At 42.4% G+C, this 20288-nt stretch overlaps 1 protein-coding gene across 4 annotated transcripts in view; it reads right to left on the bottom strand.

Annotated features, from left to right (window-relative positions):
• GALK2 (galactokinase 2) overlaps nucleotides 1-20288 on the bottom strand; it is a 63431-nt gene that overhangs the window by 15910 nt on the left and 27233 nt on the right. For all 4 annotated transcript variants that reach the window (XM_033167808.1, XM_033167807.1, XM_033167805.1 and 1 more), the window contains 3 exons: nucleotides 10443-10541; nucleotides 9330-9482; nucleotides 1482-1692 (listed from right to left, as the gene is read on the bottom strand). In XM_033167808.1, the coding sequence (XP_033023699.1) occupies nucleotides 1482-1692; nucleotides 9330-9482; nucleotides 10443-10541 (463 nt within the window). The remainder of the gene's footprint in view (nucleotides 1-1481; nucleotides 1693-9329; nucleotides 9483-10442; nucleotides 10542-20288) is intronic.

The raw sequence follows: 20288 nt of genomic DNA, 5'->3' as shown, positions 1-20288 counted from the left end.
GGAAACAAACCACAAGCCCAGGTTCAGACAACATGATAAGCCAAACCCCGGTGCATGGTGCAGTAGGAGTGTGAACTTTTGAGCCCAGTGCACTAGCACACTGGTCATTCACATTAAACCGTAGATATTTTTTTTAACCATGTGACATGGAAACCAGGCCATTAACATGAAAGGGGTGGGGATCTAGGCTTTAAATATAGACGCAGCCAACATTCTAAAAATGTTCCATGTGCACAGCAAAATGTGGTTGGCTCATTTAATAATAGGCAGAAATAATAAGACTATATGCCAAGCAAATAAGAGTGGATTAAATTCACTTCCTAAATCAAAAGTTACCTCCCCCACCAAATGATCAAAATCAAAATAGCCTCTATTTATTTCAAAGGAGAGAATTTAGAACACATGCTAAATATCTTACAGAAAAAAGCCGGTCTCTTTTCCCCACCTCCTTTGGTTTTTTGAGGCATGCAAGTTGCTTTGATCACATATCTCCCATGTCAGAAGCAGAAATTTTTGCCCCATTGGCATTGTCCTTTAAAGTAGTTGAAGAACGTAAGTTGCATGCATCGATTTAGTTTGTCCCTGCTGCATCCTAAAGGATTGGGATGGGAACATATCTCAGTGTTGCTTCACCTGTTGCACAGTTATCTTAATCCTATCAGTGACAAAATCTGTGGGAAATGTGTGGGTAGCTTGAAACATACGACAACTATCCACATGTTTGTTTGCGTGTGTGTGTGCTGCTGAGTTACGGCCAATCGTGGCTTCCCAATGTGTGTGCAAGGAAAACATGCATGTGTTTAGATCTGCATGTAGGCATATTGTAACATGTGAAGCAACTATGAAACAGATTTGGACTTTGCCCAAAGCCAACCTACTCAGTGTCATGGTTGAGAAGAAGTTTCAAACTGGGTAGCCTATCCTTTGTCCAAACCCAACAAGCTATTCATTTGCCTCTGATATTCTTTTGGTGGGAAATGTTTTAGGGCTAAGTGACTCGGAGCAGTGGTCAGCAACTACACAGGCCAGAGAGCACACTCACATCTTGCTCCAGCTAAAAGGTCCAGATTATTATGTACCACGGAGCTATCATGGAAGGAAGAGGCTATCTGACACACAAGTAAGTGGTAAGCCGAATGATGATTTCTCAGGAGCCAAATTTCATTTTGAAAACTACCAGTTGTCTGCTGCTGACCTAGAGGGCTGCATGCAATTAATTTAATCCTGTATTTTTAATCACCAAGGCATTTATCAGTATATTGCCTTGACTAATCAGGTAACATTTCAGTTCCATTTTCTCCACTTCATTTTAAAAAAGTCACAACACAACCAACCCTTTTACTCTACAAATATTCCAAAAGAATGTCCATTTGAGGTTATACAAAATGTAAAATATTTCCACATCTATTGCCTATTATCCTTTACATAAATGGAAACATTCACCGACCATCACCACCACCTCCAATTTGGCATGCACTTACCATCTTGTGTGTTCTGGCTGAGGATCTGAGTGCGTAGCTCTTTGGAGCTAATTCCCAGGTTTTTCCCAATTTCCTCTATGCTGTAAGGCTCAGGGTGAAACACCTCCTCAACCACAGCCAGCATTTCCTCTAAGCTTAGTTTCAGCTTGACCTGCACTTCCTGGAGCTTTGCCACTGCTTTCCAATCTAGGCCTCTGGATTTTGCTAGAAGCTGCAAGAACAAACAATGCATAGACATCTTAGCAGTTTGAAGTTAATACAAAACATTTCCTAAAACCCTTACAAGCTTTTTAAGAGAAAACTCTTTGAAAAGCACAAAGAACAGCATAATTTTTAACATGATATTGGCAGCAAGATTAATTTAAGGTACTGGAAAATATAGCAGACTCTTCCCACTTGAGGGGATAAGTACGTTAAGCCATAGCACCATGCAAAACGTAATAAAGTCACTTTATATATCAAAGAATAAAGATTAAATGTGAAGAAAGCCGCATTGTTCGGCCCAGACACTGAGGTCCAGTTCTGAGGGTCTTCTGGCGGCTCTCTTAAGTGATGTTACATGGAAAAGGCAAAGAAGTTCTTTGCACAGCGCTGAAAAGGAGTTACTGTTGGTGTCAGATGGGCCTCTCCAGGGAGTGTTCTACAACATCACAGGAACACCTCAACTCTCATTGCCAACCTGCATACTTCAGAGGGAGAGGACACTCATAAAAGGACTCCTCTGCTTATCCTAAGGGAGACATATACAGGAAATGTTTTCCCTTTACAAACTGAGATCTGAAGCTGTGCACATGCACAAAAAATGACTTTTATAAAGCCACATAATCACCATGTCCTGGAGATTTTCTGGCACATAAAGCCTAAAAACAGCCAGAAGTTCTGCTTACAACAAACTTGGTTTGATTCTTAGGCTGTCCAGATGGAAACTAAACCAGGAAGGGGTATGGTGTGAACTTACCACAAGGTAAGTGAAAAGGCCACTTCCAGAATGATGGGTTTTAGGGGCAACAGAAACACCCAGACTACACTCTCTAGGGCACAGTCCACCAAGAACAACAACTCTTCAAAATCCACTAGAATTAATTGGGACATTGAGAAGAACCGCAGAGCAGGAGAACTTCCCATTGGATTGAGCCCCATGTTAAGTAGTGGGACGAAGTGTTGCTTGGGATTTTCTGCCTCATGCACCAAAATGTCTTGGGCCAATCTTGTGATGATCTGTGGTTAATCCTCGACATTTACTTGCCATTATAGTGGACCAGTCACAATAAAGAGCCCTGATGTTCAGCACAGACCACTCCCTCAAAGACACATATACTGGAATTCAAACAGCTGCTCATATATACTGAACTGAACACGACTGGCTATTCCTGGAAAGAGTATTTCTGCGTTAGTTAACTTTGATCTCGTTCTGACAGCTGAGCCTCATCTCTCCCAAGTGTTCAACTTTGTTGCACGAAAGCAATCCGACAAGACTGAAAAACATTTTTGTGGAATCGTGGGTAGTTCTGGTCACCCAAAGATGTGTGGGGTGTAAATTTCTGCTCTGCTTTTGAGAAAAGTGCAGCTGAATTCCTTCAATCTTTTTCATTACTCTTCCAACATAAAAAATGGGGACAGGAAAGCACTCTGAAAAGAGAGATGAAAGGTCTGATGACCACATCACTGGGATGTATTTTCAGTGAAAATGCTACACCCCATAATATGTGAACTAATGAGTATGGCTCTGAGTGTGTGCACCACTGTGGAAAATCATAACAAGACCTCGTGCACCAAGGGGGGGGGGAGTCACAGCTCAGTGGCAGATCACATTCTTTGCACGTATAAGGTTGCAGGTTCATCCACCCCAAGTGATCAGGTGATGGGAAAGGCACCCTTGCCACCTGAAACCTTGGAGAGCAGCCCTGGAGATCAGATGACATCAGGCTAGATAGACTGGTGATCTGATGCAGAATAAAGATGTTTCATATGTTCATCTAAGCTTTAGAAGAATTCCATGTACATAGGGAGGCATCATTCCCAGACAGATTGTTAGCCATAACACCCTCCTTTTGTAGAAAATGAACAGCACTTAAATGAATGACTTCAGTTTCCTTAAAATGTAAATTTATGCAGATGAAGCAAATGAATAGGTATTGTGCTTGTTAATTCCCCCCCTTTTTGCATAATTTTGGGTATAGCAACTAAAATATAGGAGGGATAAAATATTTAGAACATTTTTAGGCAGCGTGCGTACAAAGGCAAATATTGACATGACAGAGACAGAAAGTAGTATTTGTGGAGGGAGGAAATATCATCTTAGCCAAGGGGTGAATATTCAACAATGAAATTTTAATACATTCTAGGCATGTTCAGAGGCACCGTTTTCAGTACTGTCAAAAGCATTCATCTTATATATGATCTGGGCAGCGCAAATAGTAATTGCAACTCTTTTCCAAAATCTTACACTTGATGCTGGGTACCATTCATTGGAATACAGCTATAATGGAGGAAATCACGCATAATTTGGGGTTTTGACAAGGGCTAGAACCTCCAGACACATTTTTTTATGATCTGACATTCCTTCATAACATAAAAACGGAACTATCATTTTCAAGACAACCCTCATCGCAAGCCTGGCAAATCTGGAACTATACTTGATATTCTGATAAAATTAATAGTCTTTACTTGGACTTCGTTATTTTACGTGCAACTACTCATTCTATGTGCCTATTTTATAGTGTGTTTTTTTCTTCATTTTAAAATTTTTGTTCTTTTTCATATACATTATAAAATGAAATAATAATAAAAACTTTACTCCCCCCCCCCAAAAAAACCAAATCCCCACAGATTTCCAGACCCACTCCCCACTCCCCTTGCTCATCTTACAGCACTCTCTGTCTACACCTGTGCAAAAGCAGAGGGCATTTTGCCAGCACACCACACCACACCACTGAGGAGATAAAAAATATAAATGATATAAGGATTCCAATAATGAGAAATGACATAAACATATATATGCTGAAGGGGTCATTATCAGGGCTTAGTTTCTAATCTGGGGAAGGAAAGAAAAAAACTAGGCCTCAAGCCTGCCTTGAAGACCATCTGGCCTAGATTTCAGATGTATGGGGGTTAATTGTGGTTATTCAGTGGCAATGAAAGACTGTAGATGGTCAAAGGCATTTACTGGCACTGAAAGCAAGATGTGGAGTGAAGTCTTGGTGAGCCCTGGGTCATATTAAATTCTGGCTGTGGTCCAGCGCTTGCTAGGCTGGAGCAGTGATTGTGGTTACTTTCCCTGAAGACAAGGGTGCAAAAATATTGTCAGTGATGAAACCTTTCATTGCAAATGTCCTGAGGGGTCTTTTATTTGTTTGTTTCAGGTTTTTTAATTATGACTTTATCTTAAGAAGAAACATATTCTCAACCACAACTGTGTCTAAATGAAGGAGCTTTTTTTGTTAGGGCAAATTTTAATAGGAGGTTCGAGTCTTTTTCAAGCGAAGAATGCGGTCTGCTCCCAGTCCTAGATTACATTGATAAAAGTGCATTCTGATCCACTCTAAAGTAGCCCGATTGGGCTGTCACACTTCATATATTCAATCATATGCCATTATGACATTTGCAAGCTGCCAGTGCAGCCTAGTTGAGAAACAAGGAAGCCATGAAGAAGTGAATATAAAAGCTTCAAATGGGCAGTGTCCTTCCTTAACATGGGGAGTGAAAAGAGAAATCCCCCCAATAATTTCAACAAAAAGGTTGAAGGTTTCTAAAAAGGGTTCATTCCTTTATCACAGTGGTGATAAACAAGACAACAGGTGACAAACAGGACAAGATGTTAAAAGCACTCTCCCAACCATGTCCTCAATGATGAGTAATAGCGGACAAAATTCAAGGGAGAGCATCTTTGCCCACAGCTACTAATCATATCACATTCTAGCATCCTCTTGGTGCTTCTGGGCTGACAGTGATGCCCAACAGACCTAGTCAATGCTCTAAATGAACTGAATATGTGCCCTAAAAAGCTCTCCAGAATCCTATTCAATGCACAAGACCGTGTAGGAAGGACTGGGGGGGGGGATAGAGGAGGTGACCACTATGTGTCTGCTTCTGCTCTACTTTCCACTCTCTTCAGGATCTGCGATCTAACACCAATTCTGCCACAACTGCAGTGGGTACTAATTAGTTCAATTCCTAGTGCTGGTTTTTAAAGACTTATGTACCTTCAAGAGGACCCCAGTATTTCAAGGACTTCTCCCTACCTGGATCTACCTACACACACACAACCATATTTGCAGTTTCGGGCTCTAAACTCCACAGCCAATAAAATAAACAATGGAAGGAACAACAACCACACTTGGGTGAATAAAGTTTTTGGGAGAGGCCATGATTGGGGTTGATTGCACCTGGCTTTAATTTCACTAGGAGAAGGAGTCCTTGTACTGGAAATCTCTTAATAAAACTATACATTTGAGAGAGAATTACTGAGACGGAAAGTTCTGTTAAAGTTGTTGCTATCCTTCTATTGCTTTTTTCAATTTTAGCTTGCCTTTTTCCTGTTTTATTTCCCTTCATGTAGGTGTTTTTTTTATGAATGGTGCCATCTAGTGTAGGCTACTTTGTCAGGTTTATAGTTCTTATCACATGGGTCTGCTACCATTAAAATCAGAGTCATTTTCAGACATTATAGTGAACACATATTTAGGCATTAATTCATGCCAAAGCATTAAAGGGACCTTGTTTTACTCATCTTGTCAGTGAGACTAAAAACAATTCCTTCGTGCATCCCCATTACAGCGATTATATTTCTCTAACATCTGTTGGTTTTTCTAGGGACCCAAGAAAGCACATCCTTGCCAAACATTTTAAAGAGTTTAGCATTCTATTAAAATTGTCCCTCTCAAGCATACACAGAGGCAATGAAGGGTTGTTTTTAAAGTGATCTGTTTGGTTTTTTAAATGTAGCGTCAATGTTTCTGAATATCTCTAGTGATCTTAATGTCAAATTGAAGAGCAGCTAAGTTGACAGCCAATGTGGTAAAAGGGGGTTAGAATCCTGAATGAAAATCTGGGTTTAGATCCCCAGTGCTGGAGCTCATTATGTGACTTGGGGTAGTTACAGTTTCTTAACCTCACAGGATTGCTCTAAAGATAAAATTATGCTTATAATCATATTATTATTATTATTATTATTATTATTATTATTATTATTATACAGGGGTGGCGCTGTGGGTTAAACCACAGAGCCTTGGACTTGCCGATCAGAAGGTTGGCGGTTCAAATCCCCACGACCGAGTGAGCTCCCGTTGCTCGGTCCCTGCTCCTGCCAACCTAGCAGTTCAAAAGCATGTCAAAGTGCAAGTAGATAAATAGGTGCCGCTCCAGCGGGAAGGTAAATGGCATTTCCATGCGCTGCTCTGGTTCGCCAGAAGCGGCTTAGTCTTGCTGTCTTGCTGGCCACATGACCCGGAAGCTGTATGCCGGCTCCCTCGGCCAGTAAAGCAAGATGAGCGCCGCAACCCCAGAGTCGTCCACAACTGGACCTAATGGTCAGGGGTCCCTTTACTTATTATTATTATTATTATTATTATTATTATTATTAATTATTATTATTATTACATCTATTTCATGTACTAAAAGAAGTCTCAAAGCAACTTACAATTTGTTTAAAAAAGCATGCAGTGCCAAATTTAAAATACATCACAAAATAAACTAAAAGATGAACACCAACTAAGAGCTAACTGCCCGTGCATCTTCACCTGGCACCCAAAGGTGGACAGTGATGGCACTAGGCACAACACTTGGGAGTCTTCCACAGCTGGGGAGCCACCACTGAGAAGACCTGATGTTGTGTTGCCACCCTCGACACATGAAGAATGACTACACATGATGAACACAGGTTCCAGGTACTTTCATGTGCCAGGGCAAGAGCCATATATGCTATCCTGAGCCCCTTTTAAGGGGGGAAAAACCCATATATATAACAATAAATTATCGTTATAGTGATGTCCTCACAATGCAGAATCCTAAACTTAAAGGAACCACAGAAGCCAACACAAATGTTGTGCCAGTCATCTCCCGTAGAAGGCTGTAAACGGACAGGTTTCCTACGAAAACTAGACAGGCCTAACCAGCGGAACATCTGGTCTATATCTATAATGACTCTTGACTTCAGCTTTGGAAGTCACCAGTTTGCTCCCCGTAAACTGTGGGCAGCATTGCAATTTCCAATTGTAATGCATTCCACTTAAAGCTAAAATAGATCAACAAAAGCCACATGTGATGTTATCTGTTGTCGGGCTGCATCATTTTAGGCTGCATATGTGGGGCTGAATGTTTGAATGCTCCACATGAATGTGTGAGATGTACTTCGTGTGGAGGAGGCGATCAGATATTTGAATTCCTCCCCTGTCTCAAATGGTACAGCCCAGCAACTGGTGCATCACAAAGGGCTTCTACTATCTCTCACCAAAAACCTTAAAGTAAGCTAAAGCGGGAAAATATGCACCCATATGAAATGGCAAAATATAACGTGGATTTTAAAAAGAAAAATCTATCGCACTGCTGTCAAGAACAGTGAATCTAACACAAGGCATTTCCTAGCAGTTGTTGATCTACAATCTCTTCCAACGAATTCTCAGCTGCCAAGATATGCTCTCCTTTTCTGGCTCTTCTCTTTGGTTAGCACAATCACGCTGCAGACCAATTAAGAGAGAGGGAAGAGGGAACCACAGGCCTAGGCTACATCACTTTCGTAGCTAAACAATTCTGGCTTCCCTAAAAGAATCCTGGGGGTTGTAGTTTGGTGAGGTTGCTATAAATCAACCGTTAGACATCCCACCCTTCTCCCCAGACTGAACTACTCTTATTTGTTGTAAAGGTGACTAGTTAACAAACTAAGATATCAAACCAAGATTCGATCCCAGTTTGTTTTAACCAATCATAATTAATGTTATGGGAGCAAGGCTTGCTCTCATTCTTCTTGGAGAGCACAAGGAGTTTGAAAGCTTTAACTTTAGAATTAAACCACATTTCCCCATGCTACCTGAACTGAGCAAAGTGGGATTTGCTCTAAACAATGGCTTAGTGTTATGCCCGAACTGGACCACAGACACGTAAGAAGATTCTCAAGAAGCAAAGTCTCTGAAGGTCACCTTGTCATTAAGTAAGTTTATAACTTGCTGACTCACTCAGAGTGTATAAGTTTTAATTATTATTACATCTGTATACCACCCTTCATCACAGGAAAATGTGTGTGTGTGTGTGTGTGTGTGTGTGTGTGTGTGTGTGTGTGTTGGTAACTGTAATCCTCTGAGTATGGCTTACTGTAACTTGTGTATGTGTTAAAGTGGTTGCTTTGGATGAAACACATGGAATAATTTGAACCCAAGCTTGAGGAGAGTGCTACTTTCTACAGCTTATCAGGTTCATAAAATCCAATCTTCAATAAATGGAATGCTAATCCATGAATTTAAATGTATGGATTTCCATTTCCTTTCCTTGTTTTAACAGTGAATACATTGCTATTAAAACATTTTGTTTTATATTCCTGGGATTAGATTGCGCTCTCTCATTAAGTGAGATCAGCTTTGAGAAAGATAATTTATTTTGCCCTTCCTGGGCAGATTCCTTTTTAGTGCTATGCTACCTAAATGGAAACACACACATTAAGGGCTAAATTCCATCCCTCTCTTCCATCCGTCATGTATATATGGCCTGAATCCAGACCCTGAAGAGATAAACATGCCCTTTGAGGCAGCACCTGACCTGGTGTTAAAATAAAGCAACAACTGGTAGAGTGGAAAGAGTTGCAGCCAGCACATATTTGGATGATGGTTTCATTAGGGTTTGATGAAAGCCATGCAGTACCTTTGCAGCCAGACGACACTCCATCACCCTAATATTAAAATGAGAAGTCGCTGCCTTGTTCATTTCAACGCAACTGTTGGCAATAAGGAAAGCTACTCCCTCTGGAAGCCTCACATCAGTTGCCCTAAGAGGATTGAACTCTATCAGCTTGGCCTATGGAAAGAAAAAAATAAATAAATAGTAGAGAGTTATTTTGACTAGTAGGCAGCACAACATTTAAGATGAATAAATCACATATCATTTACCTGCAGACATTCTCTCTCTCTCTCTCTCTCTCTCTCTCTCTCTCCCCCCTCCCCGCCTGCCCTCCCACCCACCATTTTGAGCAATGGGCATAAACCAGCAGGAAAAAGACAACCAAGTTAAGTTTTTAATGTTTGACGTTTTATTATGTTTTTATATTTTGCTGGAAGCCGCCCAAGTGGGTGGGGTATAAATAATAAACTACTGTACTCCTATTCCTTCTTCTTCTTCTTCTTCTTCTTCTTATTATTATTATTATTATTATTATTATTATTATTATTATTATTTATTCTAAACAAATCTGAACCCCTTTTTAATTTGGAGGTGCGTTTTTAATAGTTATCTTTCAATGAGATCATTTTTTAAAAAAGAGTTAATAACTCTAGCTGACCAAAGGTCAGCCCTGGCCCTTGGAACAGTTTTGCCTTGCCCCTGGCAGCTGCACTATTTTTTAACCTTTTCCAAAAGGAAACAACAAATGTTGTTATAAGTAACAGATGTGCCACACTTTAATGTTACATATCTCTGTGTTTTCATAATGACATAAAGAAGAGCCCCGCAGGATCAGGCCAAACGTCTATTCTGTCCCGCATCCTGTTCTCACAGTGGCCAGTCAGCTGCCCATGGGAAAGTCTGCAAGCAGGACCTGAACACAACAGCACTCTCCCCTCCTGCAATTTCCAACAGCTGGAATTTAGAAGCATATTGCCTCTGACAATGGAAGCAGAATATTAGCCATCAGGGTTAGTAGCCACAGATGGACCTATTCTGGATCCACCATTTGTGCATCATTCATCAGCATAGTTAACGAAAGCCCTTTCTTACGTTGTAACACCATGGCTACTGAGTTCATGCTCAGACAGTACGTACAGTTCCCTTTTCCGCAAGAAAGCAGATGGATTGGTCCATGCCTCCTCCTTCTGTGCCAATGTAGCGTTCACTCTTGCTGCAGAGTTCAGCCAACTCCACCTGAGGAAACACAGAACTCAGCACACAAACCAAGGCAGGGGGATGTTCCCTCATACATTCTTTACAACTGAACTAACGACAGGGGGGTGTTGATATGCCTTTGAGATCTTTATAGTTTCCCACACATTCCATACCAGTTGACTAAACATCTGATACCAAGCCACTCCATCTCTACATTGGTATCAGTCAGTCTATACTTAGGCCTCCTTCTCCCTGCTTTCCCTCCAATGAAGCATGAAGCATTCCATATTTTTTACTGCTGATTGTAAACTTCTCCTCTGATATGCACCAAGATTGTTCTGCCTCTGGCATGCTCACAAAGACAGTATGATTTTCAGAGCTATCTGCATTTAGAAGGTGCTTCTTTTCTTTTCTTTTCTTTTTTCTTTTCTTTTCTTTTTTCTTTTCTTTTCACTTATCCCCAGGCTGGAGCTATCTATGGGTGACTGTACCCAATTTTCAACTTGGATAGTATATTCCCCAACTCTGGGTAGCTGAGATCAATGACGTAGCATGGGAGCTTGAGCCTAAAGATAGCAGCAAGCAGAAGAGTCAATTAGGTTAAATGGCAAAAATAACCGGAAGAATCAGAAATCAGGAAGACCAACATTGTAATAAAGAATGGGGGGGAGGGATTATGATTTATCTTAAAAACCATTGTAAACAGCTAAAATCGTTAGCAGGATTGGAATAACACTTGTAGTTTAATGTTGAATTTTGGGCATAATGGAGATGTAAAAGATTTGGATTATTATAAAAAATGCAGGAGGAAATGGTTAACAATAGGACCCACAAAGGGGAGGAGGGAAGTCCAGGAGATTATTTGGAATCTTGATTTTATGTTGTAAAACTTTAAATTGAAAAACCAAATAATTTTTTAAATTTTTTTTTAATAGTAGTAGTCAATTTATGTCAATCTTGGCCAATCCAAGAGCATATTAAAGGTAAAGGTAAAGGTAGCCCTGGCCATTAGGTCCAGTCACGGACGACTCTGGGGTTGCAGCGCTCATCTCACTCTATAGGCCAAGGGAGCCGGCGTTTGTCCACAGACAGCTTCCAGGTCATGTGGCCAGCATGACTAAGCCGCTTCTGGCGAACCAGAGCAGTGCACAGAGCGGTACCTATTTATCTACTTGCACTTTGATGTGCTTTCGAACTGCTGGATGGGCAGGAGCAGGGACCGAGCAACAGGAGCTCACCCTGTCGCAGGATTCAAACTGCTGACCTTCTGATCAGCAAGCCCTAGGGCTCAGGGGTTACTGCCTGCCAAATGCTGGGCCAATATTGCCAACCTTGAAAGTGCCTGCACCTGAAGAGGACTCCGAAATCTGAACTTGCACAGACCACAATAGTTCACAAAACTGGATCCTAGCTTTACACCCTAAGATTCCCAGGTTAGGTTCCTGATCCCACCAATCCTCACATCTCCATTTACATCATCTCATTTCTGCACTTCCTTTAGACACTTCCTTTAGGTACATTAGACATCCATACAGGCATACATTTAGGTCCACCTGAAATATTGCTAGAGCAGGATGGAGGTTATGAGATGCAGCTATAGCCCAATAAATTCCCAGAGTGTCATTATTTCATTAGGTGTCCTTAGATCATAGATGCAGGACCAGTGGCCTTATAGATGTTGCTGGATTATAACTTCCATCATCCCTGACCACCGGCCATGCTGGCTGGGGCTGATGCAAAATGGGATTCCAACAACATTTGGAGAGTGCATTGGAAGCACACAGAAGGATACTGCTATCAAGAGGAGATAAGCTGGGATCCAGCAGGTTATCTCTTTGGTGCCTTATGTAGGACCTATATAGGGCCCTGAAACGGTTTCATAGTTAGCCACGGTCAGGGATGATTGGAGTGGTTGTTCAACAACATCTGGAGGGCACCATGTTGCCTACCCCCAGCTTAAACACTCCAACAAATATCCAAAGTCTATTGGTCTTACATCAGATCTCCAGGGAGACAACAAGACCACTGAAATGCTAGTGCCGCTCAGATATACGTAGCTAAACTTGTATCAGCCTCAGAAACATGGTGTCAGGGCTGGAGACAGGTGCAGGTCAGCAGTGGCGGAGGAAGGGGGTGTGGTGGGTACGGGCCGCCCCGGGTGTCATCACTGAGGGGGGTGACAAAAATATGAGGTTTGTTTTTTTAAAAAAATGGGCTCACAAAACTTTTTAGTTCAGTCAAGAAATGTAACGAAACGTGGCTGGCACTGGGTGCCACACTGCGGGGGCCGCCACTTACCGCAGGGCCTGCAGAATGCCTGAGCCACACCTCTCTCCTGGGAGTGAGGTTTAGGCAGGCTCCGCACTGCCTGAAACAGCAGCGTGGGGCTTGCGTCTGCCCACCGCCTCTCCCTCAGCTGCTCTACAGCTGAGGGGGAGGTGGCGGAGAGGCTCCACACAGCTTGCCCCGCCCCCGGCTGAGGGACACGCTTGCCGTACCAGGCACCCGAGCCACTAGCTACGAGACTGCAGGTCAGCATGAAAGAAGCAGGGCTCCATTGACAGTGAAGTTAACTCTTTATTCAAGGAAATGCCATACAACTCAGCAACACTTCCCAGCAGGTATTGCCCCATCGAGCAGTTGCCAGGACTGAAAGTCCCTGCCTTCTTCTACCCTTTCGAAGTCTCCTCCTCTCCTGGACGTTTCCCAAGCAGTCTCGAACTGCATCTGCACACTCGGGAGTCTGAACTGCTCCCTGTCACCAGCTCTCCTTGCTCACTAAACCCTGTTGCCCATTCAGCATCCAGCCCCTCCTCCCATCCCTCTCCCTCTGACCTCTCCTCAGTTTTCCACCACCAATCCCCTGGCTCTGAGCCTTCCTCCTCTGGGGTTCCCTTGGGGGTTCCCCGGCTAGTTTCTCCCACCACTCCTCTTCATCAGCAAAGTTGGGAGTTGTAGCCCAGTGTTTTCCAAACTTGGGATTCCAGTTGTTCTTGGACTACAACTTCCATCATTCCTGAGCACTGGTCCTGCTGGCAAGGGATGATAGAATCTGTAGTCCAAAACGGCTGGAGACTCACGTTTGGGAAACACTATTGTAGCCCAACAACTTCTGGAGGGGACCTTATTGGCTATCCCTCTTCTAAGTATAGGGTAACGGGAGCACAAGCACGGGGGGGGGGGGGAGGATGTGTGTGTGTGTGTGTGTGTGTGTGTGTGTATTCCTTCCAGCAGGGTTACCCAGCTTCATGGGGCCTTAAGCTAGATAATTACCAAAGAAATGACATTAACCAGGGCATGGCTGTGAGATAAAGCCCATAACTCATTGCATTTGGAAACGAAGAATGTGGGCACGCCTGCCCACTTGTTCAGTTTCCATAAAGGCATTGGAAACAGACGAAGCTGTAAAATGTGAGCTCAGAGCACCCTAATCAGGGCGAATGGCTTGCAAATGCAGTGAAAACTGATAAGACTCTACTCACAGTGCTCCTTAAGCCATGTAAATTCCCTCATAAACTCCAAGTTGAGAGGACAGAGCTGTCAAAAAGGGATTAACAAACTTGAAAATATGCACAGAGTTTGATGTGAATAAACCTTCCAGGAGACTTCCAAGCGGAGCTGGAGGCCCGTTATTGGTGGTCCAGATTAAACAGATGTTTTTAATAAAAAAAAGACAAAAGGTGACTGTTCTTACTTGAATTCACTTTGGGGGTAAACTCAAAATGCTAATGGTGAATTACATAGTTCTAATCCCTTTTTAGTAACTGGAGAGACGTGGCACATTATTTTACTATTTTCAGCATCAAGATTTCTGCTCTACATATATTTAAAGGTAAAATTAAAAGGTTGCAATATTTTACTTACTTAAATGCTTTAAAAATGGATTTCCCCCCTCCCCTCTCCATTGTTGCATAGACGCAGTGAAATTTGTTTCCTATTAAATATGCAAATTTATTTGGACATTTTCCCCCAAGTAAACTTGCTGCATGGGCTACATGATGGCAATCCTAGTTCTCGTCTCAAACCTATTTGTATGTTGAATAATCAAGGGGCAAAGATTGCCATACTTACTCAGTTGTTAAGTATTTGTGCTAACTTTGGCCTTAGCAAAATATCAGTTTCTGTTCTAAGGGTGGCACAGTTAACAGTGAGCAGAATATATGGTAAAATGGCTAATGACTGCTCTGAAAATGCTTGATAGGGGAGCAAAATTTTATGTTCTTCTGTGTGACCTGAACATGAAAGCTATGGGAATGATTCATTTATTTTCAGGATCAATAAACAGGAAAACATTAAGCAGTGGGCAGTTAAAGTTAACTAAAATCAGCAACGTAAAAATCAGAGCAGCTTACCAGGGCAAAATTCTGCCTATAAAAATGGCCTTTACCTCTCAGTGGAAAGACATCAGAGAAGAGGCTAGTTAGGCTTCCACAGGGAGGGAATTGCAGAGCTTGATGAAGTAACTGAGAAAACTTCTTAAGTTTCCACCAAACACATTTCTCTTGGAAAGAGTTGAAAACATGTGCAGGTTTATATTCAAGAAGGCAGGCAGTCTTTCAAGTAACTGGTCCCCAACCATTTACTGCTTTACAAGACGTAACCACCACTTTTATTTGTGTCCGGAACAGAACCAGTAGATAATGAAGTTGTAAAATGGGAGTCATATGCTCCTTAAACCCAAGTCTCGATCAACAATCTGGCTGTAGCATTCAGCAGAAGTTTCTGAAGCTGTTTTCAAAAAACAAAATGAAAGCTGAAGGCTGAAAACAGAATAAAAGAAAATAAAATCCTTCATGGGACTACACCACCTCAAACAGCAGTTGGTAAGGTTCATATACATGAACATTGCCCCATGTAAAATGAACTAACTCCCCCACCCCACCCCAAAAAAGCATGACACACAAAGCAGGGTTCTACCTTATTTCCAACATGCTCATTTTCCATAGCAAACAAGGGTACATTGAAATATGAGGCCCCCCTACAGGCAATCTCAAGTGGTACAGTCCCACAAGATTATCCCACATGAATTCTCTCTATGTGTACATTCCCCCTGAAATTTTGATGACTTTTCCACAGTACCCGTACCAAGCTGAATACTGTGCAGGAAACCTTTCATGTGTATTGCAGCCTTTGCCACAGTAGCTTCAAGCAACAGCTGGAGACTGGTTGCCAATTTCTAGAAACTGCTTAACAGAACTCAAATACAGGCATTTCCCATCTTATGCAACTTCTCATCCTATGATGAACTGCTACTTGAACTCAGCTATCAGTTTAGAAAACGAAACTTGCATCAAGGAACCCATTCAGTGGAATCAGCCAAAGAACTAGCATGTGTGGGGATAACCAACATCTGGGACGGCCAGTAATTCCCGGAGTGCCTGCTCCCACTGGCCATGAATGGGTAATTTACGTTGGTTATGAAGCTGAAGGTTGTGAGATTGTTGTTTGGAGTTCCGAAGGTTTCTGGAGGTTTCGGAGGTTCCGGATAGGAAAGAACAGGCAGAGCGAGAAGTAAAGTAGAAGGTGCGGCCGAAAGCAGGAAAGAGGCCAAATAAAAGAGACTGCAGTCAATGGTTCTAATGCACTCACTAGTAGCGAGCTCTCCCAACTGCCTCCAACTGAGGCAGGGGCCATTTATTAAGGAAGTGAACAGCGTCATTAAACAGGCTTTAACCAATCATAACTCAATAAAACAAGCCCTTCCGGGTGGGAAAGCAATCCAGCAGCCGTTAGCAGAGGCTTTTCTAGCGCGCTTCCAGAGGCACGGAGGGATCCCGGCTCTAACTCCGGCCGGGTCCTCTTTTCTCCTCCGCGCGCGGCAGCACAAGATCGGAGAAATAGCAGCCGCGCGCGGGAGGCGTCGAAGTGTATTCCCACAAGCATGTTAGCATTTAGCAATGTAATTCTCCACATCTTTTTCTCTGCTCTTGTGATGAGCTTTTGGTCCTTGCTGGTCCCAGTCTGCCAAAAGACCCATCTGCAAGTGATGGGTGTACATTCTCTACTAGAGCTGCAAGCATTTGTTTATTATTATTATTATTATTATTATTATTATTATTATTATTATTATTACACAAATAGGAGGATCGGCAGGACCACCAAGGATGAACTGGCAGATCCAGGAGAACTTTGCCACAAGACAGCCCAAGGTCTCCCTTGATATGATGGACTGCTAGACTCTGAAATTGAACAGACCTGTGCCTATGGCTTCAGAGTCTTTCTACTGATAGCAGCAGAACAATGATGGATGCAGTAAGAAAGAAACAGCTTGTGCAAAAATACAAGACTTTCACTCAAGTAAGTGGAAGACTATTGTGGAATGAATTGGGCGTACATAGGAGGCAATTAGGTTCATATCTTAGACATACCCACTGAGATATCCCAATAAGTGAATGAACTCAGTGAGCAAAATTCTTGTTGCAAAAGCTGGTGCTGATTCTCTTTCTCAGCACAGCAATACTTACAGGAATATGGTGCAACAACAGGGATATTTATATTCACCGATATTTACTTCTGAAGAAAATCTATGCATTTGCAAAGGGAAAATTCACTATGGCTTTAAAGAGGTGACAGAAAATTAAAGCACAGATTTGCAAGGGAAAGATGTTTTTATCAATTTATCAAGTATGTTTCCGAGCACAATTCAAAGTGTTGGTGCTGACCTTTAAAGCCCTAAACGGCCTCGGTCCAGTATACCTGAAGGAGCGTCTCCACCCCCATCGTTCTGCCCAGACACTGAGGTCCAGTTCCGAGGGCCTTCTGGTGGTTCCCTCCCTGCGAGAAGTGAGGTTACAGGGAACCAGGCAGAGGTCCTTCTTGGTGGTGGCACCCACCCTGTGGAACACCCTCCCACCAGATGTCAAAGAGGAAACCAACTACCAGACTTTTAGGAGACATCTGAAAGCAGCCCTGTTTAGGGAAGCTTGTACTGTTTAATAGATTATTTTATTTTAACATTCTGTTGGAAACCGCCCAGAGTGGCTGGAGAAACCCAGCCAGATGGGGGGGTATAAATAAATTATTATTATTATATATTATTATATTCATGAGAATTTTTTTTTATATATATACAAAAGTGTACATCTGAGATAAACACAGACTGCAGTTTTTGAAACCTGTGTTACTACCGGCTGTAAAATGTCTGGCTTCAGAAGACTAAGATGAGGCCTTCATAGCCAAGCTAGACACCCTGACATAGTTGTCTGGATTGTTAACTGACATAAAGCCACAGTTCCCTGGTTCAGATGTAACTATGAACCACAGCTGTCAACTTTCCCTTTTTTTGCGGGAAATTCCCTTATTCCAGCGTTTGGCCGTTTCCCAATGCAAAAAAAAAAAAAGGAAGGTTGACAGCTCTGCAGTATGAACTCTGGCTTAAAGCAAGTCAGTGCGTAATGGCCGTGGGGGGGGCAAGGAAGCCTTAAACAACCATCCCAATTTAGCCAATTTACACTTAGTCTTAGCTGTAAGAAGTGATGTTTTAGAATGTATAACCATGACTGTATATTTCATGTTTATAGTTTTAAAAAAATCACATGGGAAGTGCACTACAACACTGGATTACTACACAATACTTAAAAGAAATCTGTTTCATTATGTGTGTTGGGGCTTTGTGGGTTTCCTTGCTAAATTTGCCTTGTCGGGATTTAGCTACACACAACACAACACAACACAACACAACACAACACAACACAACACAACACAACACAACACAACCATCATGGTGGATGTGATTGCTGAGGTGGGGGCAGGTGGGGAAAGTATCACCATTTCCCAGAAGCTCGATTTAACAGTCAGGATGCTGAGAAACCACAACGCCACCACACATGCAAACACTTGCTGGGGCAACCCCATCTGGAATGTTCTCTGAACGGTAGCAACCGCTGCCATGGTCCCTGTGGGGAAAAAATCACATCATGTAGAAATCCCTTGGGGAAAAAATCAAACTGTTAAAAGAGATGGACCATGTCTTCTCATAAGTGTGGCCTCTCTGGAGCCTTCTAAATGCTGTTTCGCCATGTGGCGCTAACAACCACAAAAGGATAAACATAACATCTGTGCAGTATTATCACTCTTAAACCATGATTTTACCTCAGAGTATACTATTAAGACAATATATGTGGGATTTGACATACTTCCTTTACCATGTACCGTATTTTTTTGCTCCATAAGACGCACTTTTTTCCTCCTAAAAAGTAAGGGGAACCGTCTGTGCGTCTTATGGAGCGAATGCATGGTCCTGGAGCCAAATTGCCCAGGGGGGAAAGGCAGATCCTGCTTTTTCTGTTTTAGAAAGAGCTAAAGGCTAACAAGAGGGAAAGAGAGTGTTGAAAGGAACCCGCTCAACAGCTGATTGCAGGAGATCGGGGAGGGGGATAAGGGAGCTAGCTCCCTTCCTGCCCCGCCCAGGCCCCTTGCACAGTAGTGCCTTTGTGAGGGCTGAGGATCCTGGGAAATTGAGTTTTTCAGCCATTTGGGGCTGTTACTTTTCCTCTTGCTTTCTATTACTTGCTGGTGCTTACTGGTTTGCTTTCTTCTTGCTTCCTATTACCTACTGGTGCTTACTGGTTTGCTTTCCTTTCGCTTTCTATTACTTGCTGGTGCTTACTGGTCTGTACTGGTCTGTACTGGTTTGTACTGGTGCTTACTGGTTTGTACTGGTTCGCTTTCCTCTTGCTTCCTATTACTTGCTGGTGCGTACTGGTTTGTACTGGTGCTTACTGGTCTGTACTGGTTTGTACTGGTTTGTACTGGTGCCTACTGGTTTGTACTGGTTTGCTTTCCTCTTGCTTCCTATTACCTGCTGGTGCTTACTGGTTTGTACTGGTGCTTACTGGTTTGTACTGGTTTGCTTTCCTCTTGCTTCCTATTACCTGCTGGTGCGTACTGGTCTGTACTGGTTTGTACTGGTGCTTACTGGTTTGTACTGGTTCGCTTTCCTCTTGCTTCCTATTACTTGCTGGTGCATACTGGTTTGTACTGGTGCTTACTGGTCTGTACTGGTTTGTACTGGTGCTTACTGGTTTGTACTGGTTCGCTTTCCTCTTGCTTCCTATTACTTGCTGGTACATACTGGTTTGTACTGGTGCTTGCTGGTCTGTACTGGTTTGTACTGGTGCTTACTGGCTTATACTGGTTTGCTTTCCTCTTGCTTCCTATTACCTGCTGGTGCTTACTGGTCTGTACTGGTTTGTACTGGTGCTTACTGGTTTGTAAGCAATGCTTTTCCCCCTTTACAAAAGCTGCACAAATCTGAACTGATCCTCAAAAAGCAGGGCTTTTCCCTTTGCAAAAAAAGCTGCAAAACTTTGAGCTGATTCTCAAAAAAACAAAAAAAACAACCATGGGTTTTAGAGGAGGAAAACCAGAAAAATATTTTTTTTCCTGGTTTCCTCCTCTAAAAACGAGGTGCGCCCTATGGTCCAGAGCGTCCTATGGAGCGAAAAATACGGTAGTGACTGCCTGCACATGTTTTTTTTTTTTTTGAAAAAACCATCCTTTTATCACACTACTCATTCCCTGCTATCCCGGCCTGTTATCAGAAGCAAATCACCATATAATTGACCTTTTCTTTTAAAAAAAAAAACCACATGAGAAGAGTGTGTTATGCCCATCAGCCACAATCTGCTCCTGTTTTGGCAGACAGTAGATGTCATAGTATATTCTAAACTAAAGATATGAGGACCTCACATTAGTGGCTTCTGTCAGTTCTTTGCTCTTAACTTCTCTTTTTTTTATTAAAGATTTTCTTGATTTACAAAAGTGTTAACTTCTCTTTTAACAACC

This window comes from Lacerta agilis, chromosome 13 (genome assembly GCF_009819535.1).
Source record: "Lacerta agilis isolate rLacAgi1 chromosome 13, rLacAgi1.pri, whole genome shotgun sequence".
In the NCBI taxonomy this organism is placed as follows: Eukaryota; Metazoa; Chordata; class Lepidosauria; order Squamata; family Lacertidae; genus Lacerta; species Lacerta agilis.
Note: the sequence above shows the minus strand (reverse complement) of the source record. Positions and strands in the feature narration are given on the sequence as shown.